This window comes from Nipponia nippon, unplaced genomic scaffold, assembly GCF_047370975.1.
Source record: "Nipponia nippon isolate SJK-2023a ecotype South Korea unplaced genomic scaffold, ASM4737097v1 scaffold_1, whole genome shotgun sequence".
Taxonomy (NCBI): domain Eukaryota; kingdom Metazoa; phylum Chordata; class Aves; order Pelecaniformes; family Threskiornithidae; genus Nipponia; species Nipponia nippon.
Genome location: NW_028262290.1, coordinates 41,955,813 through 41,983,200, shown reverse-complemented (window position 1 = coordinate 41,983,200; position 27,388 = coordinate 41,955,813). Strand labels below are relative to the sequence as shown.

Sequence of the window (27,388 nt, the reverse complement as noted above, 5' to 3'; positions counted from 1 at the left end):
ACCTGTCCACTCAAGGCATTTACCATGAAGTAAAAGCAAATATATGAAACAGCATCACTAGATGACTTTGCAGCTTCACCAATATGGTTAATTCACCATCCCAGTAAGCCATCTCTGCTAAATAATTTAATTATTATTACATGCTATGTAGATCAGAACAAACAGCTCTCATATAAGTCCATCTGTAAAAGGCTGGCAAATAGGTTAAACTTGAAACCAGTTAAGTACAATATTCAACCCTTTTATTTCTGTGTCCATTTATTTAGAAAACATTCATTCAAGGAATGAAAGTTAGGACTCTTGGTACAGTACAAGGTATCATTTATGCTACCATCCACTCTTTTTAGCAGAATGAAAAATACACACAGCTTTAGAATAATTTCACTTGCAATTACCTTAATCATAATAGCCACTCAAAAAACCCACCATTAGAGAACCAATGCTAAACCAATATATTCTTTTACTTCCCTTGTTTGGAGCTAGAATGATGCCATGATTTTTTTTTTTATTAAAATTTTTAGAAAAGACATACTTTTGTAGGACCCACCTACACCGTGCAATTGTTTTAAGCAGCATCCCTAAAAATGGTATGACAGTTTCATGTGGAAAAGGCTAGATTGTAAAGAACAATGTTCTAGCCCAGCAGTGAGACATGGGTACGGTATGATTTCCTACCACTCTGGGCATAAGCTTCAGTCACATCCACACAGCTGAGAGCGAACAAATATTTAAGCCAGAATAGCAAAATGTTTTAGAATGGAGTGTAAACATAGTCAAAGAAATAGGATATACTGAGTCTTAACACTATACAAACAAATATCAAAGTGCACTGGCACATGTGCACTAAGCAAGCACTTTTGAATACTTGCTGATCTGCATAAGAGTTGCATTTATTGTAAAATGGCATCAGAAACTGATATTCACCAGATGCTTACCTATTCTCATATCAAAGCAGCTCCTCTGTAAACTAGACTGGGAGACCCCAAGCACTACCTTAGGCCTTGGCTGTGGGAAAGCTGTATGAGCTCAGGCTGTACCAGAAGTAATTAACTGGGCACCTCACTCTCACCTTTTCTTCATTTTCACAAGAAGTGAGATTGGGCCAGTAAGGGTCCACTGTGAAAGGTACTGAACACTGTGATCCATTGCAATAAAGCAATTGAGGATATAAATGGGTCTGAACAAGCATATGTCTTCCTAATGGAAGCCAGCATCTGGGAGGAAGGAAAGGAGGGCTGAAGCTCTTCTTTGTGTCTTATCTTCCTAAAGAAAAATAATTTAGGCAAATACTTCTGTTTACTGCTCTATACCTTCAACTAAGATGGAAGTAAGCCCTTGTATGATATGTAACATCTTATTTTACATTTCTCATACAGAAGCCAAGTCTGATCACAGCTTATGCAAGGAAGTGATAGAATCGTACCCAAAATAAAAGCAGTCACATTTTCACAAGGTAAGTTTACACATGATTTCAACCTGAATGTAAAACCACAACCTGCCACAGACATTGTCTTAATTGCCTATTTAAATATTGTGCATTCAACCTCTGTGACACAATTAGGTTTTTATACTAGGCTAACTATGGCTATTTCTCATATTTAAATTTTAATCCGTGATCTTTAACTAGTAAAGAGCTGCTTTTTTTATTAGGCTTTTAGTCATTTCAATCAGCCTGAAAGACAAAAAGCTGCAGTCTTTTTGTAAAATATTACTAAAGCCTTGATAAATATCTGGATTTTTATTCTTCACTGAGGTTTGGAAACTCAACAAGTTTTTCAAAATAGATCATCCCCTTTTCAAAAAGGGCATATTCACTTATTTGTCACAGCATATAGTAGTTTATTAAATTTAAAAATTGGAAGTTAAGTTGCTTTGTGTATTATCTACATGTGTAAAAGCTATTTTCAAACAGCAGCAGTAGTGTCAATTTTGGAAAAACAGTTATCTAAAAAAAACTACCCGTACCAAAAGGCTAGTAGGACTAAGCTTCAGTCTACTTTGCCAGTAAGTTTACAAAATAAACATCTGTATCTGTAGTTATGCAACATCTGAGGAGGTCTTTTGGAAATGTGAACGTTAGCTAGAAGTCAAAAGAGGTACCTAGACATGCTCCACTACTGACATAAGGAAAAAAACCTCTTTTTAATCAGAACAGCAATATGATGAAAGAAGTTAAAATGAAAGTAATTAAGAATTTGGTTAAACAGCCTAAGCTTATACTGAATAAATTTTGAACAGAAAACATCTGTATTAACTAAGAATTTTAGCTTTCTTGAGGAGAGATGGGAAGCTTATCTACTGATAATTCAAATAACAGGTACATTTTAACCTTCTGAAACCCTTCAGGGATGCAGAGAACAACAATACAGATGGTTACATTTTTACAGATAGAAGTCCACATATTTTAGAGGTGCAATAAATCATCATTTCCTATCAAGGGGCCCATGTTCTGTTCTGTGTATACGGGATTGACAAAGCACATTTTTCAGTAAAGTTTTGCAGACCCTGCTGTACTTCAAGCGCCACGTGTTCTTCAAACTTGCTTAAACAGATTCTAGTTCAAACGGTCTCTTTCTATGTAAGTTTCCACAAACCAAGTCACCACAAGCTGTTTGGGATGGCTCAAGAGCTTTCTGCAGAAAAGAGCACGCCTTAACCTAAGAAGACAGAAAGTTATTCCTGGGGTTGTAGAAAAATTGCTGGTTTATATCTCATGTTGTAAATGGAAGCAACCAACCAACTTACTATTTCTGTTAAACTCATTCCATATGACTCTGTCCAATGGAAAGAAAGAAACAAACAAAAAAACAGGTACTGAAGGAAGAGGCTGCTTATATAGGCACAAACACCAAATGATGAACAAGTCCTACATTAGAGAAAAATCTAGCATGCATCTTCAACACTGTACGCAGAAATCAAGGACAAGAAGTAACTGTTAAAAACTATACAAGAAAACGTTGCCTTCTTTTAAAAAGGTAGATGGAAATTACACTGATTAATAAAACACTGATATTCACAACCCATCTGAACTAAACTGGTTTACATCTTCAGGAAAAAAGTCAAAATAGTACAGAACATTTCTTTTTTTCTCTTAAAAAGCAGAAGGAGTACCACACTGTCAAAGATAAAATGTTGTTGCATATAAATTTGTGTCAACCTTCTTGTGCTTTCTGTTCAGGGGATACAGAACACAGGGTCATGTTTCCTGCTAAATTGTTCACAGAGTTATCAGATGCCTATACAAATCAACCTTTTTTCCTACCTAATTCATTACGGAGTTGCTACAACTACAGTAACAAGATGTAAAAGGTTCCAAGAAATTCCTGTGAGAACTACTTAGGTTATTTTATGAATCAATTTGGATTTTTCTTTAGCTCACCTATGTTCACAAATATACACCGCATATGCACCTTGAGTATAAGAACTGCATGAAAACAGTCTGAAAAAAATAAAACACGGAAACTGAAGTGTGAGGCAGTCAGTCCCCTTCCTACTTCTGATTATTATTATTTTATTCTTTTTTAAATACCACCACTGAAGAAACCCAATGCACGATATAGCCCCCAAACCCACACCAAACTGCTTTGCTTTGCATCTTTCCCAACAGGTTTTCACACCTGCTTCTTCAGACAGAGCATCTGGAGGCTACAAAAGCATGTTTATACTTCTCCATCAGTCAAGTTTATTTGTGCGATGTTTTTTCCAGATCTGGAAGTTTTTCAATTAGTGCTTTATGGTTCATATTGATACTGGCTATAAGTCCTCCCTCATTGCCATCTGAGCCAGTGTAACTAATTTCTTCACCAGTCAGGGTAGTCATATGGCCACCCAATGCTCTCAACACTGCATTTCCAGCACATATGTCCCACTTCTTAATGTAGGTGACATGGATATACACGTCAGCTTCTTCTTGATTCTTTTCAGCCACGTCAAGGAGGGCCAACACTTTATAACCTAGAAGAAATGAAGAGAAGTAAAAAGAAAAAAAAAATTAAACTACGTTTTCCTGTTCATCACAGAGGATAAATCTACTAGTAAGTGTTAATAATATGCACATGCAAGATTTAGGAAAATGATGTCATTAATTATATCATGCCATCCAGTATAATGGCAGAGGCACCAATAAACTTTGTCTGCCCTCTGACTTGTACAGAAAATTGGAAAAAGGAAACATCTCCTCCTACACACGCACACACAGAAGATTTTTCCACTGCACCCCAATTAAAGCCTTGGGTATTTGGGACACAATTTTAGACAGACTTTACCAATATGCTACATAGACTTAACTAGAGACACATTAAAAGGACAAGACCAGAAACTCGAATATAGTTTTCTTCATATGTTCACTCACTTATTTCTCAATCTCTGTATTATGCTGAAGTCTAATTTTTTTTTTCCCCTTGCTTTTTATTACAATAGATGGAAGATGCATATACCACTCTTTAATAAAGCAACTCAGCCCAGGGTATTCTCCTTTATCATACATTATGCAGTGCGAAGTAATTGCTCAAAATAGTATTCTTTCTTTAATGGAATTTTTTCAATTTTTCAACTGTTTAACCAATATCCTTGTTTCATTAAACTGTTCCTTTCTTTATCTTCTTATACAGACTCAAGCCCTAGAGAAGATCTACTATAATCAGTTACACTTTCACTTTCTTTATTGTAAGAAAACTCATTTAGATTCATTGTCAAGAACCTATGCAAGATCTTCTTGACTAAACAATCTGTAAGAGAGCTCTTGCTTTCCATATTAAAGACACGGAAAGATACATTTCCATAAAATTCAAATTTTGCATGGCTTTTCTGAGACTTTAGAACAGCTATTGCTTCACACTAGTGCCCCACATATTTGTCTGTCAGTGACACGCATAAGGATATTGCGTAAGGTTACAAAAAGTAAGCTAAAACCTCTTTGGACTGAATATAAGGCAGATAAAAATGGACTTCAGTGACACTAGTTTTCTCTTTTGACATAAATGCAAGAAATAGTACCAAACTTTAATGGCTTTTTCTTAAAACATTGTTCAATTAAATGTACTACTAGTTAACTAACAACCAACAGATTCTCTTCCATGATTCTGTATTTGGTCACAGAACCCTTTTTCCTCCACGGAGGCACTGGTGCCTTCAGTGAACGCACATCTGTGCGTTCAATGAAAGGACCACAACAACATTGCTGGTCCAGCCTTAGATTCGCTAACGTACTAACTTGTGAATAGTCGGAAGCCTGAACTAAGCTTGCATGTAGGTTTCTATACACAGGAAAAACTGTGTCCCTATTGTCAAGTGCTTGCTTTTTAGGGATGTGAAGAACAAAAAGTAAGAAGAAAAAAGAAGAGATGCCACAGTTATATCCTTTTGTCTAATAACAGCTATCCTGTTAAATCATTCGGAAGCAATAAAATGGATAGAATGCTTAAGGAACCAAACCTGCTCCACCAGCCGGGATTATCACAGTCTTATTTCCAAATGTCTGCCGTGCAACCTGCTCAACTTTTCCTGCATGGGAGCGGGATACAATAATCCTTGGAGTTTTCTCATTGTAGGAGGAACGAGGTTTTACATTTGACCCGCCATCCACCATTGCCCAGGCTACAAGAGAAACACAAATTCTGCTAAGATTTACAAAAGACAATCTCTGTTAAGTGTAAAGATAAAAGGATACTTATCTGAGAAAATGAAATTGATGCCTCTGACTTAATTTCCTTCCCTACTGTGAAAAGAGAAAGTTAGGGCTGACAGAAGGAAGGAGTGCATGTCCACATGCGCACACAAGTGGAAGAGAAAGAGAAACAGCCCCCCCCCCCCCCACTTTTGTGGATATGGCATTATCCTATGCCTGGCTATTCTTGTGTGATACTTCCAAAAAAAACAGAGTAAGAGGGAAAAATCCCAAGTAGTAGTATTTAGAATTTGCAATTGGAAAGCCACCAAAGTTAAAAGGATCACTGCATCAGAAATAGATCCAACATTTCCTCAAACAACCTTTTTGTAAGAACAAAAAGCCCTACTACCCTTCAAAGCAGATAGCAAAAATGTTATTGAGTCATTTTGTCCAGAAGGATAGTAAAGCTAAGGAAGGAAATAGCTCAGGAGGATAGTAATAGTAAGGAAAACATTTGGTGGTGTGTTTTGGAGGACCGGATTTAGAATACACAACCTCCCACTTGTTTCATCATGAGGTTCAAAGCCAAGCTTGGTAGGTGGCATCCCTAACCATTAATTTGACATATACTTAGCAGACTAACCAGCAATTTCATCTCAGTAGAGGGCCAGAATGTATAGCAACACACTGAGTTATGTGTAATAACAATGCTGACTGCCCTTTATTGCTTTATATTTGTGTGGTAGTATTAGGAACAATCCTACTCACAACATATTTGTATTTCCAGCTTGGGAAATGAATACTTTTTACATATAATGACAAAATTCATTGCATCTCACCTGATGCCATGTCTGAACATTTCAGACTTTGCTATTATTAAAGGAGATAAATTCTCAAAATTACAGTGCTAAAAAAACACATTTCTTCAGATAGATGTTGGTACTTAGAAAAATATCTTCCCCCAAACCCCAAGATTTTTAAAGCATATTGGAGTATAGCACACACTTAACGACTGGAAGTTTATATTTAAAGACAGTAAAATATTTAGCACAAAATATTGAGCGTTCAGTTGGCAAAAAAAAAAGAGAACAAATACAAAAATACATTTATTCAGTCTTAGTTTCTGTGCCAGTGCTACTGCATAACTTCACAACTCTAGAGGTCAGTATTGCGTAAGGGAAAATGAGAACAGAAATTCTTGTTTCAAATACACAGTATGTAAGACGTGAATACTGAAATTACTTTGACACTTTCAGAGCACATACACATTGCCAAACCTGCAGCCATCCTCACTGATACATCATTAATACTAAAGAATTAATTAGTTCAGGGTAGTGGCATTAAAACCATGTCAGATAATCAATAAGGCTATGCTAGACAGTCTTGCCTGCTACATACAAACAGTTGCCATTAAGATCTTTAATCTATCTTTGTTATTCCCACTGAATAAACACCAGCTTCTGGGTATAATGTCATGGACCCAAGTTCTTCTGCTGAATGAGCAAAATACTCTTCTTCTAAAGACTAACAGCACACGTAAGACTGGTCAGTATGTGTAGGTTTCACTTTCTTGGTTTGCTACAAGCACTCCGACTGAAGGGATCTTAATTCTTAAACATATTTTCAGTTAGTTTGTTTCAAATGCATCATTTTTATGTTAAACAAGGGCAGCATTTTCCTTTGTGGTTTTCTAGCACAGAACACATTTGCAGCTCTAATTCTGAGGCCTACAGCAGCGCTCTATTGCTCCAGGTACTATTTTCTCATTTATACATACAGATGTTCTCTCAAACATCAAACTTTAATTAACACTATGACTGAAGATGCTGGAAATACGTGAAGGCATAAAGATACCTGTATATGATGAGAATGGCTTGTGTATCACTCCTATAACTGGTTTACCATTTACAGCCACGCAAACCATTGTCGTGACATACTGTCGAAGATCCTCTGTGGGCAAAATGAGAAAGTGAGCAAGTTTACAGCCAGATACCAAGAACACAAAAAGAAAGCAGACCTGACATTACAGAAATGTTGTTCTTTGAAGACTAGTCTACATTCTGCCTCTTACAATTATGTAACTTGGTATATCTTCAAATAACCTGGCAGTTTTCAAGACTTTAAAGACTTTTCAGTTTTCCAGCAATTTTTTCCTGTTCAGTAGATGCTAACAGCTCTGTCTTATGCAGCACGTATTTTCATAGAAATCTGTGCCCTGATATTCTCCCTTCTCTGCCCCACCTCCTATCCTCTGTTGGTTCAAAGCTCATACTTCAAATACCAAAGAATATTCACCTGAAAAGGTGATTGTATCAATGGAATATTCACAAAAAAAAAAAAATTCCCCTTTTTTCTGTTTGTTCTGCAGTACTTATCAGCAAGAATTTTAGTTGGGTTGCCTTCAACTGCTTGCGTTACATCTTAAGACATTTGAAAAAGGGGAAGATTGAATTACGCACGCTTTTTTGAAAACGTGTAACAAAAATTTTTTTGTATCAAGTTAAATAGGATATTAACTTAGCATTCCCTTTAAATAAGCAAACAAAAAATATTCTGAGATATTTAGTGTTGCCACAGGAATAACTGAAATAAAGAAATGTGTAATTCCAGCAGAATTCATAAAGAACAGTTACCATTTATTTTAGCAATTACTTAGTTGCAAGGAATACCAAAGTCATTTCAGAATTGGCATATATAAAAGTAAAAGCTACGGTGTCCTGGTTTCAGCTGGGATAGAGTTAATTTTCTTCCTAGTAGCTGGTATAGTGCTGTGTTTTGGATTTAGGATGAGAGTAATGTTGATAACACACTGATGTTTTCATTGTTGCTAAGTAGTGCTTACACCAGTCCAAGACTTTTCAGCTTCCCATGCTCTGCCAGGGGCACAAGAAGCTGGGAGGGAGCACAGCCGGGACAGCTGACCCAGACTGGCCCAAGGGCTATTCCATACCGTATGGCATCATGCTCAGTATATAAGGCTGGGGGAAGAAGAAGGAAGGGGGGGACGTTCGGAGCGATGGCATTTGTCTTCCCAAGCAACTGTTACACGTGATAGAGCCCTACTTTCCTGGAGATGGCTGAACACCTGCCTGACAATGGGAAGTAGTGAATGAACTCCTTGCTTTGCTTTGCTTGCGTGCGTGGCTTTTGTGTTACCCATTAAACTGTCTTTATCTCAACCCATGAGTTTTCTCACTTTTACTCTTCTGATTCTCTCCCCCATGCAACCGGGGGGGGGGGGGGGGGGGGGAATGAGCGAGCAGCTGTGTGGGGCTTAGTTGCCGGCTGGGGTTAAACCACGACATACGGTCTGATAACTACAGAGATTTCCTTATACAATTTGTTCAATTAAATCACACTAGCTTTGACATAATACACTTTAACAACAGATGCTATTTTAAATACTTACAATTTTGTCTCCAGTATAAAAGGCAGACATCAGAATTACACACATGATTTGTCAACAAGAATCAGCTACCTGTGTATTCTTGTGTAGCATCTAATGGATCAATCCAGACAGTAACACTTTCTGCTGGAACCTCTTTAGGCTGTATTTTTTGTTTTATGTCTTCAGGAATACTGCGATCCCAAGAGACTGTCTCCTGATCAGCTGTATCAACACGCTCTTCAGAGTTTATCTATGATAAGACAACAAAAGTAGATGCATTAACTTATCAGATACAGTAACTGTGGTACTCAGGAAAGTTACAGGTTTGTTCATATCTTTTCTTTCCCCCTTCACCTCCAGCTAAAAGTGCATGAATTAGTCATTTTTCAGCAACTCACAAGCTATTACCATCATGCAACAAGCAATGGAAAACCACAATCCAGAATTTTACTGCGAACCACACCACAGCCGGACACTGTTTCTTTGGCTGCAGCTCTTCCTACTGAGTGTTCTCACAGTATGAATCGCAGGGGTTTTTTATAAATCAAAAGTTAAATGCAGTTGCTTCGAAGACTACAAGCAGAACATTTGACTTTGGAGAATCATGCGGTATAGAAACACAGTAGGGGTCTAATACTCCATTTATACAAATCAGTAGATGCAGATTGAAATGTACAGATATTTTATCAACAAATATTTGGCAGACTGTGGTATGACTTGGGGGAGTATGAATCCTAGTATATATTCCTGCTTCTGGCATTGAGTTACAACTAGCAATTTAAGCAGCTCAACTGGATGTAACCCTTACACAACTGGCAGATGAATGTTATTTTAGAACAAGTTAATAGCATTCCGTATCTGTCTTTAGGGTAGGTTGGGCTAAGGACCAGAAGGCCCCTGAAGAACATTTATAAACACCAGCCAAAGGTCACACTTAAGCCTACTCTCACTTACTACCCAGCTTAATTAATTTTATTCTGGATCAGAGGGCATTTCAGTATGACGAACAGAGTTTGGTCCAGTAGCGGAACACACAGTCCCAATCTGTTGAATGGACGAATGTTCTGCAATACCCAATACAATGTCACTGTGACTGCAGTAGCAAGATATTTTTGGATCACAAGAGATGCAGTTATCACAAAACACTGTACATAATTATTTCTTGTGCTAAAAAACATCACATAACCTGGCAGGAAAAACTACTGGGGAAATATGCCTTTAACCCATCCGTACCAGCTTACTACCACAGCAAACATGGTTTATAGGAGAGCTGCAATGTGCCTGGACATAAATAGTGCTAACAGGAATTTAGACAAATTCATCCCATTTACTTTTAGCACCTCAGTTACATTAGGAGACTAATATTTCTATGGTCCTTCTACTGCCAATAAAAAGGAAATCATTGCTACTGTGCCTTTCAAGCTTCAGCCTGCGTGAACCCTTCAGAAACACATTGCTCTACTAGTAACTCAGTAAGACAATGATGCTTATGGCTTAGATGTGCCAGTTATATGTCCGAAGTTGAGTGTAACCAATCTGGACTTCCAGGACATTCCAGAATATTAGGAAAACAAGCTTTTTTTATTCTTGCTAACTTTAAAGGTGGCTTCCTTTAATATAATTGTAAAGGCATGCCAAACTGACTAGGTCTGATGTCCAGTCAAGGCAAAATAGTAGGTGCACATGGGATGCAATATGTCTACAACCTAGAACCACTTATTTCCCTTTACTTGCTACACATGGAGTCAAGACTGCTAGCTCAGATTCAGATATCTGCCTGCTAGAACAGATAAATCCCCTCAGACTAAAACAACTTGTTACTACAGATGTTGTAGGCAAGTGACATTGAAAGACAATGAAAGTGAAGAAACGATCAGACCAGATTTGAATGTTACAGACTTTGTTATCACCAGGATTTTTACATAATTCACACATCATGACAAGAAAAGACATCACACACCTGAACTGTGACGGATTATTAGCAAAGGGTTAAACGCCATCTTCTCCAAGGGAATTCAAAAAAAGAAAGCAAGCAGAACTGCAGCACCTCCAGCCATACATCATAGCTGTCTTCTCACGAAAAACCAGTATTTGAAGCATTATATGCCAAACACAGAGTCCTTGAAGTTGCTGTGACATTTACAAATTAAACATCTGTCGCTGTACAATAAATGTGACAATTGTGTTTTCCCATAGGGAAAACAGTCCTGCAAAGTCAAGATGACTAGTCCCACAGATTTGGCAGCCTCAACACAGCCCCCAGGCAGTTTAAGTTCCACTACAGCATATTACACACCACCATTAAAAAAAAAAAAAAAAAACAAAAAAAAACCCATTTCCTCAACAGAAGGAAGAGGCCTCCAAAAAGTTAAAGGGTTGGAACCAATCCCCAAAAGGAAGAATATCTTGTTAAACCTGTTGTTACAGTACACTAAAGTTAAAACTCTGAAACTATCTGAAGGGGGGGTGAGGGTGGTGGAAAACAACTGGGTCACTAGTTCTTCCATTCGTATGACCATTTACTCCGTAGCCTTGGCCGACTACTCCACAAGTCATAGTTCAAGTAAAAATTCATAGCCATTCCACCACATGCAGTTATTAAATTTATTTATTGTTAGGAAGCTACATGATAGGTTTTGCAAGACAGAGTTGTCTGAGAGGGGATCACCAACCCTTAACGCTGGAAACTACTTCCCCTCCACCTCTTTTAAAAAAAAAAAAAAGGCATGAAAATACATCTGGAAAACATGCCTTTGTGTTAATACGATGCTCCATTCCTACTTGTCATTCTCATTTGCTGGAAGCCTCCAGAGGCTATGACCTTACATTTCAAGCTTTTCTTTAGCGATATGGGTATGTAGTTGACTCCATTCCCCAAGTCTTCACTCAGAAATTAGGAGTAGCTACGGTAGAAAGACAATCACAACACCAAATATTTCAGACAGCAGAGCTTGTTCCAGCAAGATGCTCTGAGTCAATTAAACCACTATGTTAGTGTAAATAATTATAAAGTTTGCATACTTGCAATCTTACACATAACTTTGCCTACTCCTAAGAGTCAGATTTAGATAGCAACCCATCATGCAAGAACTTGAGACAGCAAGCAGAAGACAGAAACAAATAGCTATTTGAGGTTAGCCACTTAATAGCTGTAAGCTGTAAAAGCCCATCTCAGGAGGTTCTGTAAGCTGCCCACTGACACCGAGCTTAACTACATTTCAGCAGTCTTCCCCAGTTATGCCTGAGGGGAAAGTCCTCCTCACAAAGAACCGCATCAAACACAGAGATTTAATAAAATATATGTAAATCAGTGAACGAACTACTGCTGAAAGGTCAATAAAAAAATTATTTTATAAACGAGGCAGTCTGGCTGCATCTCACCAGTGCAGAGCTTCCTCAAGACGAGTCTGTGAGGTGCAGGGTTCCCATGATGGATTAGGGATGCTGCTCACAGGAGCCAGCAGCAGAGGTCAAACAGCAACACCCCGGGATCAGCCCACGGTGTGCCTTCCAAAACACCCAAGCATTCCCAGCCTTCAGAAACCCATTGCACAGAAAACATTCTCCTCCAGCATGTTGGGAATTGCAATACAGATCTGCTCAGGGACATGGGAAGCAACTCAGGAGTGTACTACAAATACATGTGGATAAATGCAGTGCTCTGAACAAACAGCCAACGGTTCCAACCCTATAAAGACTTCAGGGAACCTCACAGTGGCTTGTTGTCCTGTGTTGGGCTACTCCCTACTAGCACTTCATGATGTCTGTGGCAGCTCATCATCCAACAAACCTACGTGAATATTAGATAGCTGTCCATGGTGAGGTGAACAAACTCAGGCTTTTTCCTGGTTTGAAAAAGTAGGACACAGCTGTAGTTTTTCCTTTGAATTCACCCATTAAAGATAAATTAAAATGAAAAAATGTTAAAAAATTAAATAGAAGTTTCTGTTCAAACACATAAATTATTTTTTTTTAAATAAACATCAGTACATGAAAATGCAATGCTTTCCTTAGAAAGTGTTTGGTGGTATGTGAATTTTATTTACATTTATTACTCCCCCTCCTTCCCCACATCCTTATCCATCCCAATACTCATTTTGTATTTTAATATGCAAATAATCCAGTATCTTGAAAAAAAGATGAGCTAGCACAGCTCTTTATTCCTCAGAGTGTCAATACCCCCATCTGATAATTAAGTCCTCTCAAATCCAAATCTCGGTGCTCTTTCATTAGAAGAGAAAACAAAACGAGAACACCACAAATACTGTCCCACCTGTATTACGAAGAAGAAATACTAATTAAGCTACTCAAGGTAAAAACAAAACAAAACCACTCCACAGTTTAGGTAACAACAAAGGGTAATATTCATTAGTCAGTATATGAATATGAGTATTCCATGAATTACATTTCAAGAACAGAGATTGGAACAGGTTGCCCAAAGAGGTGGTAGATGCCCCATCCCTGGAAACATTCAAGGTCAGGTTGGACAGGGCTCTGAGCAACCTGCTCTAGTTGAAGATGTCCCTGCTCATTGCAGGGGGCGTTGGACTAGATGCCCTTCAAATGTCCCTTCCAACCCAAACTATTCTATGATTCAATAGATTCAATGATTCAATGATTCTATGATTCAATAAGTCTATTGATTTGAATGGGACCATGAAAATGAAAAGCCTGAAGGCTCAGACAAAATAGCGTGCACAGCGGAACGTTAGCAAACTATTAACAGATGTTTGACTTGTTTTTTCTGTTTTGTTAGGGCACTAACTCTGCATGACATACACAGCCACTTCATCAGTGATTATGCAACGTAAGCATTACACATATCCAAGATTCAAACTGAACTTTGCCACTGGTATTCATGTGACAGGAGATGGAGGAAAGGAGCGGAGGGACAGAAGTGAAGAAGTAAATGCAAACATTTACAAACAATAAACCAACAATGATTCTGATACCTTCTTACTGGCTGACTGAGAGATGTCCCCTGTGGACAGTGGAAGATATTTTATCACTATATGCACCCTTTGGACTAATGTCTAGAGCAACCAGTAAGAGGATACCCACAGCTATGCACCTTGAAAGGCATACTGACCTGCTAGGTGGCTGCACAGGACTGTATTTGATTTGCTGTTATTTGGCTGTGCTTCAGAGATGTCACAACTCAGTGGAGAGCAGTTCAACCAGCAGCCTTTGGGCTTTCCCCTGCTTACAGGCCAAGCCTCACACCTTGCCCCTCCAACCACTGCTGTCCCACTGCTCTGAAGAGTGATGTGCCCTTATGCCCACTACACTACAATCAGACTGTTTTAGGTTTTTTTCATTTTTTTCCATTTTCTCAGCTTCTCTCTGTTTTTTCCCCTCAAATGTATCAGAGGTGAAAGCTGTCTCATCTTCTCACAGCATCTGTACATACACAAACTGTGTGACGGAATCAGATGCCAAAACCTCTGAACGTAAAGACCCACTCGACAAGTCAGGATGTATAAATATGCACAACAGGAGAGCACTCTCCAGGAGAGCAAGAAGCGATCAAAGCACCGTATTTCCAATAACCGAGGAAAGTATCTAACTTACCCTGGTTATGAAACAGGGCTTCAAAATCTGCTATAGAAGGAAGGACTCGCATTCACACCAAGACTTAGTTCACCTGCAGCCAGGACCGCTCCCTTCCAACTTCTGAATTTGGAGGCGGCAAGTAGCAGTTTTCACCATGAACAAAAGCTGCTTTCTGAAAGCTTATATTACTTGACACTGAAAAGAATGCAAAAACAGAAATCAAAATATCACGCCCTTTAAGTTTAAAATGCTTTTAAGCTTTAAACAATTTGAACAGTAGCCTTGCCAGCAGAGTCAAAAATTCTAGTTTTATTCAATACACTGACATTTTTAAAGCCAGCTGCTTCCTTTAGAAAGGGTTCTTCTCCTCCTTAGATTAGCACAACATATTAGAAAGGAAAAAATGAACTTTTACAGGTGATGATCTTCATGGCTTTCAAAAAGGTTCCTCTTGATAGGGTCCAATTTAGAAAGAATTTTAACAGGGTAGATTTTGTTATGAAAACATACAGAGGACCTTGCTGAATCACATGGTTCTCTATATAAATATCTTGTTAAAAGGTAATAAAGTATAATAAAAACATAAAATATATTTTTACACAACTGTGAAAGGTATAAAAAATATTAATATATAAAATAATAAAAGGTATAAAAAATGATGGTCTCATGTTGCAATTCATTTGAAATGAAAACAGCAAACACTTCTATAATAATGCCACAACACAGATAAAGAAGGCATGCATTTTTCAAGGCAGAGAAGTCCAGACAGACAGAAGTTCTCCTCTACTATCAACTACATCTTCATTTGTTTTTAAGGCCAACAAGAAGTCACTTCAAGCAGGAACAAGATAGAATCATAGAATCGTTAAGGTTGGAAAAGACCCTTAACATCATCGAGTCCAACCGTTAACCTAGCACTGCCAAGTCCACCACTAAACCATGTCCTCAAGCACCACGTCTACCCGTCTTTTAAATACCTCCAGGGATGGAGACTCAACCACTTCCCCAGGCAGCCTGGTCCAGTGCCTGACTGCCCTTTCGATGAAGAAGTTTTTCCTAATATCCAACCTAAACTTCCCCTGGCGCAGCTTGAGGCCGTTTCCTCTTGTCCTATCACTCTTTACTTGGGAGAAGAGACCAACCCCCACCTCGCTACAACCTCCTTTCAGGTAGTTGTAGAGAGTGATAAGGTCTCCCCTCAGCCTCCTCTTCTCCAGACTAAACAATCCCAGCTCCCTCAGCCGCTCCTCATAAGACTTGTGCTCTAGACCCTTCACCAACTTCGTTGCCCTCCTCTGGACACACTCCAGCACCTCAATGTCGTTCTTGTAGGGAGGGGCCCAAAACTGAACACAGTACTCAAGGTGCGGCCTCACCAGTGCCGAGTACAGGGGCACTATCACCTCCCTGGTCCTGCTGGCCACACTACTCCTGATACAAGCCAGGATGCCATTGGCCCTCCTGGCCACCTGAGCACACTGCTGGCTCATGTTCAGGCAGCTGTCAACCAACACCCCCAGGTCCTTTGCTGCCAGGCAGCTCTCCAGCCACTCCTCCCCCAGCCTGTAGCGTTGCATGGGGTGGTTGTGACTGAAGTGCAGGACTCGGCACTTAGCCTTGTTGAACCTCATACAGTTGGCCCCGGCCCATTGATCCAGCCTGTCCAGGTCCCTCTGCAGGGCCTTCCTACCCTCCAGCAGATAGACACTTCCACCCAACTTGGTGTCATCTGCAAACCTACTGAGGGTGCACTCAATCCCCTCATCCAGATCATCAATGAAGATGTTGAACAGGACCGGCCCCAGTACTGAGCCCTGGGGAACACCACTCGTGACCAGCTGCCAACTGGATTTGACTCCATTCACCACCACTCTCTGGGCTCAGCCGTCCAGCCAGTTTTTAACCCAGCACAGAGTGCCCCATCCAAGCCATGAGCAGCCAGTTTCTCCAGGAGAATGCTGTGGGAGAATGTGTCAAAGGCCTTACTAAAGTCCAAGTAGACAACATCCAAGTAGCCTTCCCCTCATCCACTGAGCGGGTCACCTTGTCATAGAAGGAGACCAGGTTAGTGAAACAGGACCTCCCTTTCATAAGCCCATGCGGGCTGAGCCTGATCCCTCGGTTGTCCTGCATGTGCCACGTAATGGCACTCAAGATGATCTGCTCCATGACCTTCCTCGGCACCGAGGTCAGGCTGGCAGGCCTGTAGTTCCCGGGATCCTCCTTCCAACCCTTCTTGTAGAGGGGCGTCACGTTTGCTAACTTCCAGTCATCCGGGACCCCCCCAATTGACCAGGACTGCTGATAAATGATGGAGAGTGGCTTGGCCAGCTCCTCTGCCAGCTCCCTCAGTATCTTCGGGTGGATCCCATCTGGGCCCATGGACTTGTGGGCATCCAGGTGGAGGAGCAGGTCGGTGACTGCCACCTCTTCAACAACTGGGGCTTCATTCTGCATCCTATCTCCGTCTCCCAGCTCAGGGGCCTGAAAAACCCGAGGATGACTAGCTTGACTATTAAAGACTGAGGCAAAGAAGGCATTAAGTACCTCAGCCTTCTCCTCATCCTTCGTGGCAAGGTTACCTTCTGTATCCAACAAAGGAGGGAGATTCTCCCTGGCCCTCCTTTTGTCACTGATATATTTGTAAAAACATCTTTTGTTATCTTTAACAGCAGTGGCCAGTTTAAGTTCTAGCTGGGCCTTCGCCTTTCTAATCTCCCTTTATAACCTCACAACATCCTTGTAGTCCTCCTGAGTCACCTGCCCCTTCTTCCAAAGGTGGTAGAGCTCTCCTTTTTTTCCTGAGTTCCAGCCAAAAGATGACAGGATGCGCAAAGAATTTGGACAAGCCCAAATGTCAAAAAGCTCGATTAGTGCTTATCAAAACTCATTACATGACTTTGGTTATTAAGCCAGCAGGAAGCAGAGTGAAACAAACAGGTTTTCATAAATCGTACAGACGTATCAGATGACAACTCTGCTTCTACTGACTTACGATACATGGAAGTTGGTGAAAACAAGAATGCAACAAAGGAAATCAGCATGGATCACGGAATTCACACAGTTTACACCACTAATCTGTTGAAACAACTAGAATTTAAATCCAGGAAGAGTAATAAAAGTCATTAGCTTACAAGTTCTTTCAGTAGCTGGCAAAATTCTCCATTGCAGTTCTGTACAGATGCAAGTCTAGCAAAGAGAAAGGGATGACTAGCTTGTCACGAGAGTTGCAACACTACTTTTCATTTTAAGAAAACAGCCAAATAAGGCCAGATTAGAAGTCCACCAATACAATAAATAACACTGAGAAAACTTTTGCTGTTTGTGAGTGGCTACACTACCAAGAAACTCAAATCTTCAGATGCTCAGCTGATGAATTAAATACCCTTGGTATACACACAAGCCAAATGAACTAATTGTAATTACATCTGAAAAGATAATCACAGAACTCATTACCATAAAGTTGCAGCCTTTAATTTCATTTTAGGTAGAGAGCCAGCGTAAGTCATCTAGCTTCAGTTAAAACCCATGTTAAGAGACCCATCTCCAGACAACGCCTATTAATGGGATTTCAATTAACATTCACAATTTTTGCTTTACTTAGAAACCTGTTGGCAGTTGCTAAGATCATCTGGGTCAGCAGAACATTAATTTTATTAAAAACCCTAAGAGCTGAGGATGCCATGCTCCCAACATGAAGAGACAAATAAATTACTGAACTTACTGAGAAAAGCACTGAAATCCTTCTGAAGTTTAAGTACCATTTTGGTTTTTAAACCTACTTCTTTAACGTATCTATTTTTTCCACAAAATCAGTATCAGATGCAGAGCTTGCCATCTCAGATGAAATTCCAGTTTTCTAAGTATGATAGTTGGCACTGTGGTCGGAAGCTTGTAAACAGCAGGTTTAAACCTAGAAAGTACTTCAGGTATCTTGATAAAAACAAGGAGTGGCTGAAGACATTAATCTTCAAAAAGTGGAATTCATTTGGAAGAAAATCTCATTAAAAGTAAAACTGACATGTCCTTAACTTTCCATTTCAAACACTGATGCTGATTCCAGCATTATCATGCACGAACTTGAAATGAGGTATTTATCATCTGTCTTAACTGCGAAAGAGAGAGAACAATGTTTGGATTCAGGGCAGTGGCAAGACCAATAAAAAGATGCTTGAAGAAAAAGACTGGGACAGCAGACAACTTGATTTCCATCACAGTCACAATAAAAAAAAAAAAAAAAGAAACAAAAGGATTTTTTCTATTTAGTACTTACACTAGAAAACAAGACATATAGCTGGTACAACTACAGAATATAAATCAATGCACTGGTCAAAAATAAGCCCAAACAGCTGAAAATGACACTATAGGGCAGAATTCTAACTGGATTTGGAAACACTGCTTCCCCAGTTCCCTCTCCCCCCAGCAGCAGGGCTGGCTCCAGCACCTCCTTAATCCCCTCACCGAATTCCCATCCCAGTCCTTCTTATCACACCACCACTGTGCTAGCACAGGGAATAAATGGGGGTGCATGGAGAACCAACCAGGAAAGCAATGAAGTAACTCAAAAGATAAATAAGATTAAAAAAAAAAATGAAAATGAGCAGAGAGGATGATTATAGCTGGATCAGAGCTTTAAATTTTTGTCATCATGACAAACAAATAGACAAGGACAACACACTGGTAGTGCAGGAGCAGTAAACACCTCAAGCTTTTAACTGCAGTTGAGGACTTTATCAAGAGAAACCACTGCATATATTTTAGCATGAAATGTATTTTAAAATGAACTGCACAAACATACTTCATAGAAGATGCGTGCAAATATTCATTGCTGGATGTTGAGTGTGATCAGACAACACTGGGTAATACTTGAGTTAGAAATAACTGACTTGCCCCTTCCTCCCCTATCTTTCTCACGCCTATTTCTGCGGGATATAACAACAATACTCAAAATCATTCCATCTACTACACAGTGATAAAATAGAATTGATTTGCTCCTCTTCGGTCTTACCTAACCTAGCTGTGAGAAGTCTGGAACTGATGCAAATGCATCTATTTATATCAAATAGAGCAGGTGATGTAAGCAGTGGAGTTCCTCTTTCTCTGCAGAGACAATGCCTTTACTTAAATGAAAAGACAAAGGCAAAACATTTTCTATGTTCCCCCCCTCCCTCGGATTTTGAAAGCTTTTTTATAAATCACAACTGCCAAGATTGTAAGACTTTTTCCAGATTTATTTCAGCTTCCACAAGTGAGAAGCCCAACTCTTCCATCTTCTCTTAATAATCACACCTTGAGAGATCTGCTTCAGGCAGACTGTTTGCATGCTTCCCCTCATTATGTCCAGCAGCACAATACAGGGAATCCAAGGCTGCTCACTGACTGAAGTTTATTTCAGTCAAATGACTTCTCCCCCTGGTTATATTTAATCATTGGAGAGCCATAGCTATTCTTAGAGGATAATTAATGGATCATTTCCTTTGCATTATAGGCATATTTTGGCACCCAGTTTTTGTGCTGGTTTGGTTTTTTTCCTGGCTGCAGCATTTGGCACCAATGTAAATGTCGAGGTACCCCTGCTAGGCTCAAGGACTCCATGATGTGAGTAAATCAGCATTTTGCATAAGTTTACTCTTAGAATTCTGTCAGTTTTTGTTGGACAGCTTTTGTTAGCAGCATCGTGTCTACCAATAAGAGGGGGTTTATTTGACTTCACAAATGTTTTTTATTCTGGAGCATCCCTCTGTACATGGGGATAAGGCTAGAGGTATGAAGTATGATGCTTCTTACAAGACGCCGTCTTATACTGCTGCACATGAAAGGTGTCTCAGGAAATCCTCTATAATCCTCATACTCACACTAAAACCGCAGCAGGTCTGTTCTATGAAACAGCAGCAGTTTTATACGTGTTGTGCTGAAGGTATGCATGAAGGATTTACAGATTGAGATGAGACCTGGCCTTCACAGCTGAGAAGTGTGTAGTGCCACATGTATATAGTGAAACAAAGTTTTTATTTTGGTTTGGACAAATGTGTATGAATACATCTTCATCATACTATAGACTTTAAGAGACAGCATGTCTTATCAGTATATACAGCTTAGTGGATATTTTTTAAACGCTGCATGAGATAAGCTGTTATTATTCAGATCATGTACTCAGAATACTAAATATCCCAGAGCTGATCTGTCAGATTGAATAACTCTAGATCAGCCAAAAGATTTGTCAAACAAACTCTTCATAGTCTTCCTCAATGCTTGAGCTCAGTCAATCTAAGGGGGGTGGGAGAGGGAAAAGAGAAAAGAAAAAAAAAAAAAAAACAACACATATGCCTGATTTTTCTCCAGTTCCACAGATGTACACACACATTTTTGTCTTCATATGGTGTTTGAGAACACATCTACACTTTAGAAAGTACCATCTAATTTTAAAGACTAGCAGCACAAATCAACTGTAAGGAAAAGAAAAGACAGTACCAAAGTTTTTTAAAAGTAGATGTTCAAAGTTAATGCCCTCTGAGAGGAAGACACACAAGTCAGACTGTCACTGCTATGCATCCCAGGCACCGGAGCAGAGTTTAAGCACATGACCACAGACACGGAACAGGCAACACAGTTCACTGAGCTCTCCAAGCCCAAACTGAATCCCCAGCCTTCTCTACAAGCACGGACAGCTCTTATATCTAAACTAATAAAGTCCCTCCACCTGTGGAAAAAGTGTACAGGTCTCAGGCAGTGACACAGGTATGCTGTAATGCCAAGCCACGAGGACACTGAATAGCAAAAGAGAACAAGGGACAATACTTTTTCTTCCTTTAATGTAGGGCCAGTGAAGGTGGCTTGCCATTGACAGACAATCCAGCAATCTTCAGAACATAACCATCTTACTCTTTCTGTAGAGGAAGATTAATCACACACCAAGTCTATTTCAGATATTGAACAACTTGGTGTTTCCTTTAGATTTCATATTCACTGGGTTCTCCAGAACACTTCAAACCCCCTCCCCGAGGAACTTCCAGAACAGCTGCTGAAAACTCATTGAATAGTAACTAAACTTAACCAAAAAATAAACTTAAGTACACTACTTTTTCTCTCAACCTGTCTAGGAAAAGCATGCAATCATCATCTTTGAAATCCAGCCTCAGGGTTTTCTATCCATTTCAAACGACTGTAAAAAGCTAAGGAATTTAACATTAAGGGACTGAAGAGAAGTTCCCATTTACTAAAGCGAAAATGGAAACAAAGCTGACAACAACCAAAAAGCCTCCAAGCGTGGTTCTGGTTTGGGTGTAACCACAAGTGTCAGACACAGATTTTGGAGGCAAATGAGAGCAGAGGGAGGTGTACACCTCTGAAAGAAAGGTAAATTCATTTTGTCCACGTAGGCAGCGATCCGTAACGTGACACAGCTATTAGCTTATCTGCTGTCTCGAAGTCACAAGAGCTAAGAACTCGGATATTGTAACACTATGTTCCTAAACCTCAAATTCTCAACCCCTTCTCCTCACTCCTGGCTCTCCCTACCACTTCAGGCAAGAAGGACAATTTAAGAAAATACCAGCATTGCTAATCTCAGCATCACACGCAGAATTGGCGCTATGAAATTACTGTTATCCTTAACCAAAGAGAGCATAATTCACAATGTTTAGACTCGGTGTTCCCCCCCACCGCGTCCATACCATTTCAAACGAATAGTTTCACCTCGCATGGCTTCGCTTATCCATGATCCAACTCCCTCCCCTGCAGCCCCACACCCACGGCAACACGCGTGAGGTGGCACCGCCACAACAATCAGCAAGAGGGGAAGGAAAAACGCGAAGCAAGGGCAGCATTTCCCGTCGGCGGTTCCCAACCGGAGCGGTGACACGTGTCGCCACGCAAACGGCCGAGCCCTCGCGGCGCGGGAGCGCGGCGGTTCGCCTCAGCCCGTTACGCGGCCGGTAACGAGCGGCCCGAGGCCCCAGCTCTACAGCGGGAAGGGGGCGGCCCGGCCCCGCAGCAGCCCGCCCGCCGCCCCCCGCCTCACGGCAGGGAGCCCGGCACCCACCTGCACGGCGGGGAAGGCGCCCTTCAGCAGGTAGAACATCCTGCGGTTGGAGAGGAGGTCGCCGCTCGTCAGCTGCTCCTCGGCCCCCTCCCGCGTCTTCCCCTTCGCCTTGGCGTTGAGGACGTTGCCCTCGCGGACCCGCTTCACCTCCTCCCCGCCCCTGGTGGCGGCCAGGACGGACACGGCCAGCAGCTCCCGCAGGTCCACGGCGCCGGCGGGCGCGGAGCCGCGGGGGGTCTCGGGCCCGCCGGCCGCCGGCTCGCTCAGCATGAAGAAGGCGAAGCGGCCGGCCAGAAAGCCGGAGTAGAGGTGGTAGAGGACGCCCAGCCCCAGCAGGCAGAACACGGCCATGCCGAGCGGCGAGAGGCGGATCCCCATGGGGGCCATGGCCGCGGGCGGGGAGGCACGGCAGGGCGGGCGGGCAGCGAGGCCGGGCGCTCACCACAGCCCCATGGCGCCGCCGGGGCGCTCTGCTCCGCTCCCTTCCCTCTGCTGCCGCGGCGGCGGGGCCGGCCCGGCTCCACGCTCCCCAGCAGGGCGGCGGGGAGGCAGCGCCGTCTGTATCCGGGTCAGGCGGAGGCGGGGCCCGCCGCTCGCACTGAGCATGTCCCGCCGCCCGCCCGGCGGGGACCGCGGTCCTGTGCCTGGTGTACCCCTGCGGCTGTCCCGGCAAGAGGCGGGGGCATCCCTTCGTTTCCTACTGCGGGCATGCCCGATAGTACGCACCGCTCTTCGCCTACGGGTTCTCCTGAAGTGCCTGGGTTTGGGGTTTTTTTGCTTTATCTCCTTCTAGGCAGCAGCGGTGCGACGAGCAGGCACCACCGGGCAGCGGCGGGGCCGGTGGAGCTGCCCCTGCCCGCCCCTGGCAGTGCGGCCGCCTGCTGCCTGTGGGGGCTGCACCGCCCGCCGGGCCCGGGGCGGGAGCTGGGGGCCGCTCGGAGGACGGCTCGGCAGGCCGGCTAGGAGCTTTCCTTGGAAATTGCTGTTTGCATAAATTGCCACTTAATTTCCGGGATTGTTTAGTTTGGAGAAGAGGAGGCTGAGGGGAGACCTTATTCGCTCTCTGCAACTACCTGAAAGGTTGTAGTGCGGTAGGGGTCGGTCTCTTCTCCCAAGTAACAAGTGATAGGGCAAGAGGAAATGGCCTCAAGCTGCGCCAGGGGAGGTTTAGGTTGGATATTAGGAAAAACTTCTTCACCAAAAGGGCAGTCAGGCACTGGACCAGGCTGCCTGGGGAAGTGGTTGAGCCTCCATCCCTGGAGGTATTTAAAAGACGGGTAGACATGGTGCTTAAGGACATGGTTTAGTGGTGGACTTGGCAGTGCTACATTAACGGTTGGGCTCGATGATCTTGAGGGTCTTTTCCAACCTTAACGATTCTATGATTCTATGAATTTCTGAGGATTTGCTGTTAATGGCTCTAAGCATAAGTGCTGAACGCCTCTCATTTTTCACATGCTGGTTAAGGAACTTTGGGACTCTTGGCCCCTTTGTGCCACAGCCTGCAGGAGAGGGGCTCGAGGTTAAGATTTCCTTTCATTCAGTAAAATGAAGAAAATCCAACCGTTTTCCCAGCCAAGGGATGTGCTAAAGGCCTACCTGTCTTAATTTATACTTTTTCTTTGCACCTCAGTTGGTTTGGGGGAGTGTGAAACTGCATGTTTATGACCAGGATGGACATCTGGAGTGGAAACCAGGAAGAGTCACTGATTTTTTTTTTTTTTTTTTCTTTTTCTGTTCTCTTTTCTAATTCTCTCTGGTAGTTTTGAGTAAGTTATATCAGAAACAAAAGAATGAAATTAATTCAGCATTGTTTGAATTAATTACATGTTCTTTTATTCAAGCAATATTCTTGTCTGTTGAGATACATGTTCTAGAAACAGACCTTGCTAATAATTCTGGAAAGAAGTCATTATTAGGGATCATGCAATATAACTATTTTCCTGGGATCTTGTGGCCTTTTTTTTTTTAAGTGTTAAACTTATGTTATCAAGAATGTGAAAACTAGGAAAGACCAAAATTAAGATTGCCCTTGCAAACTGAAGTTGCCATATCATCTCCTCTGCATCTCCATTTTAATGGCATCTTCAATTACATGGTTACATACCGAGTGTCCCGCAGGATCACACCCTCTCCAAAGTGTACGTGTATGTGCAGGGACTGTAATTGAAAGAAAGGACTGTATGAAGAGAAAGCATTGCATTTGAAATGGGAGTCAAAAGAGTTGGATTTTACTCTTAGCTATGCTGGGATTTAACTTTATATGCTGTTAGGCAACATCTAGAATGTCCATGTTTTCCAGCTTCCCATTCTCTTTAAGATACAAGTTTTTTTTCTATGCAATTGCTCCTCTGGCAGAAAGGGGGCTTGACAGGCTATACTGATTGCTTTCCTTAATATCAATTTCACAATTCAGCATTTCATATAGTAGTAATTAATGGTAAGAAGCTATTCAGCAACGCAGGTTTGGTGTTGGAAAAAGAGTAAATTTGTGTTTGTAATGAGCAATGAACATAAGACTAACAACCAGCTGTGCTTGTAATGTGTCCCCTTTTAAAAAATGTTGGACAAAGTAGTTAACAGCTGTGCTGGCTGATGCTACGAGTAACAGTTTATGTGTGTGTTCAGTAAACAGGAATTGTAAACTACTGGTGTAGGAAACCCAGGAGAATGAAGGAAACCTTCAGTTTTCTGAACTGGTTTCTTACTTAATGGAAAGAAAGTAAAATACTAGGCTTTTTATCCCACTGAAGTTTGCAAAGATCTTACAGAGGCATAGAAAAATGATGGATTTATTACTTGCTGCTAACATTTCTATGCTTGCAGTAAATATTAACAGTCGTGTAAACTGTGAAGAGGACAGTGCACAGAGGGCTCTTTATTTCAGTGACACTGTAGGTACCATCTGTGCCAGGTTTGAGAATAAGCAGTGTTTATTACTGAATACAGTCACATAACCTATAGACAATATGCTGGAATCCTTTTTCTCTGTAATAACCTTATTCTGTAATTACCGATATAATTTTTTTAAGGTCTCAGTCTGGCACCTTCTGTGCTGTTTTCCCAAGATTCCTAGATAGGGCTCCTCATGTTTATCCAGGGTACTGTTGACTTCAGCTGGGCTTCAGAGCACCACAGAGATCTTTGCAAAGTGTTCCTGGCAGATGGCATAAAGGGACTTTAGGCAAGGTTTTCTTTATGGCTTCAACCTGTAAGATGGGTTTCCAGAGACCATGACAGAGACACAAAATGTAAATAAACTTGAAAAAAAAAAGTTGTCTTGGTTCATTCCTAGCAAAAGGAGATTTATCCCTTTGCATGAGGGGTGAGGTAAAAATTTAATGGAGATGTTCCTTTTGAAAATATAAAATTATTCTTTTGTACACTTTAACTAATTGTGGGCCAAATAATTTGATACATTTGAAAAATAGTTTTGACTGATTCAAACCAAGCTTTTAAACAAATATACTTGTGTTTTGGGCAGGAAAATTACATCCATCTCTAATACTGAAGCGTTCCTTAACTGAGTGAAAAAAAGGTGCTCCAACCTGGATGCAAATCTGATGTTACATACATCCCTATGGGAGCTGTGTCAGCTGCCATCTTAGAAGTCAGCTTCATTTGACCTTGAGAACCCAAACAACACATGGATGGGCTAAAAGCGATGTGCCTCTTTAGCCTTCCACAGAAACAGTCGCTGTAGAAGGGCTTCGCAGAGCTGCTTGAATGGGGTGCAGCATGCTGGGAGTGAAATGCACTGCTTTCTGTTAGATTCATCTAGCGGAGGCTGTACATGACAGAGTGGCAATGCGATATTGCAGTCTGTTCACCGCGATGTTCATGAGACAAGTGGTGGCAACTTTGGTAGAAAGGTTGTACTTCGAGTTTGGGAAGTTGACAAATGAAGGGGCCACTTGCTGGTAGGGAAAAGGCATTAACAGAGGTGTCCTGAGCAGCAGGTGGGGATCCCCAGGAAGCACAGTGAGGAAGGCTGTGTAGGTACTGGTAACCCCTGGCCGTTGCCAGGGGAGCCAGTGCCAGAAAGCAGAGAGCCATGGCCGTACAGAAGGCCCTGGTTTATGCTATGGCTGTGTGGCGAGCATGCCTGAGCACAGGCAGTTTGGTGTCTCTGGCTTGTAGAGTCTGTAGCAAGAATGTATAACCTAGTGAGCCTCCATCCTTATCCAGGTGGGTAGTTTTTTGTCAACAGTACTTTACAGTGTAGTATATCGCCATAGCTGCTTTGCCAGCGTCAGTGCTGACTCATGTGGAAGACCAGGCGATGCCTGCATCTTCCACAGCTCCAGCCATGCGAGCAGGTTAACGGGGTCTGTCGGCAGCAACAGAAGTGCTGTGTTGCTCGTTGTTTCTCTGTGACTCCTGCCTAAACCTGATGGTTAATGAAGCCACTCACGGGCAACCTCCCTGAGTGTTCGTTTTTTTGTGTCTGCAGCTGGAGTATGTCTGCAGAAAAGATGGGGAGTCCCTCAGGGTCAGAACTGAGTTTGATCTGCAGCGCATGAAAAAGATCTACTGTGTCTGTGCTTCTGAGAGGCCAAGAAAGAGCAGATGGCTGTCGGATGGGACTAAAGTACCCGAAGGGAACCTGCTGTGCAAGTGCCAGCACCAGCTGCAGCCACTTCACTTGCCTGTCAGAGCTGGGCAGGTAGTTCATGAGGGAGGCCCGTACTTACTATTGAGTGTAAAGTCTTTTGTAGTGTGGGGTAACTTTCTGTTGCATTGAGCATTTGATTGGTGCAATGCGTGTATGGGGAGCTATGAATAGTTGTTGTTGGGT

At 41.7% G+C, this 27,388-nt stretch overlaps 1 protein-coding gene across 1 annotated transcript; it reads right to left on the bottom strand.

Annotated features, from left to right (window-relative positions):
• Positions 1–225: 225 nt before the first annotated feature.
• BPNT2 (3'(2'), 5'-bisphosphate nucleotidase 2) lies at positions 226–23,177 on the bottom strand. Its single transcript, XM_087752866.1, has 5 exons — positions 22,591–23,177; positions 9,087–9,246; positions 7,463–7,558; positions 5,434–5,595; positions 226–3,954 (listed from the first exon to the last, which is right to left on the bottom strand). The coding sequence occupies exons 1-5, from the start codon at positions 22,975–22,977 to the stop codon at positions 3,683–3,685; spliced, it is 1,077 nt and encodes a 358-aa protein (XP_087608992.1). The 5' UTR covers positions 22,978–23,177; the 3' UTR covers positions 226–3,682.
• Between the last annotated feature and the right edge of the window lie 4,211 nt (positions 23,178–27,388).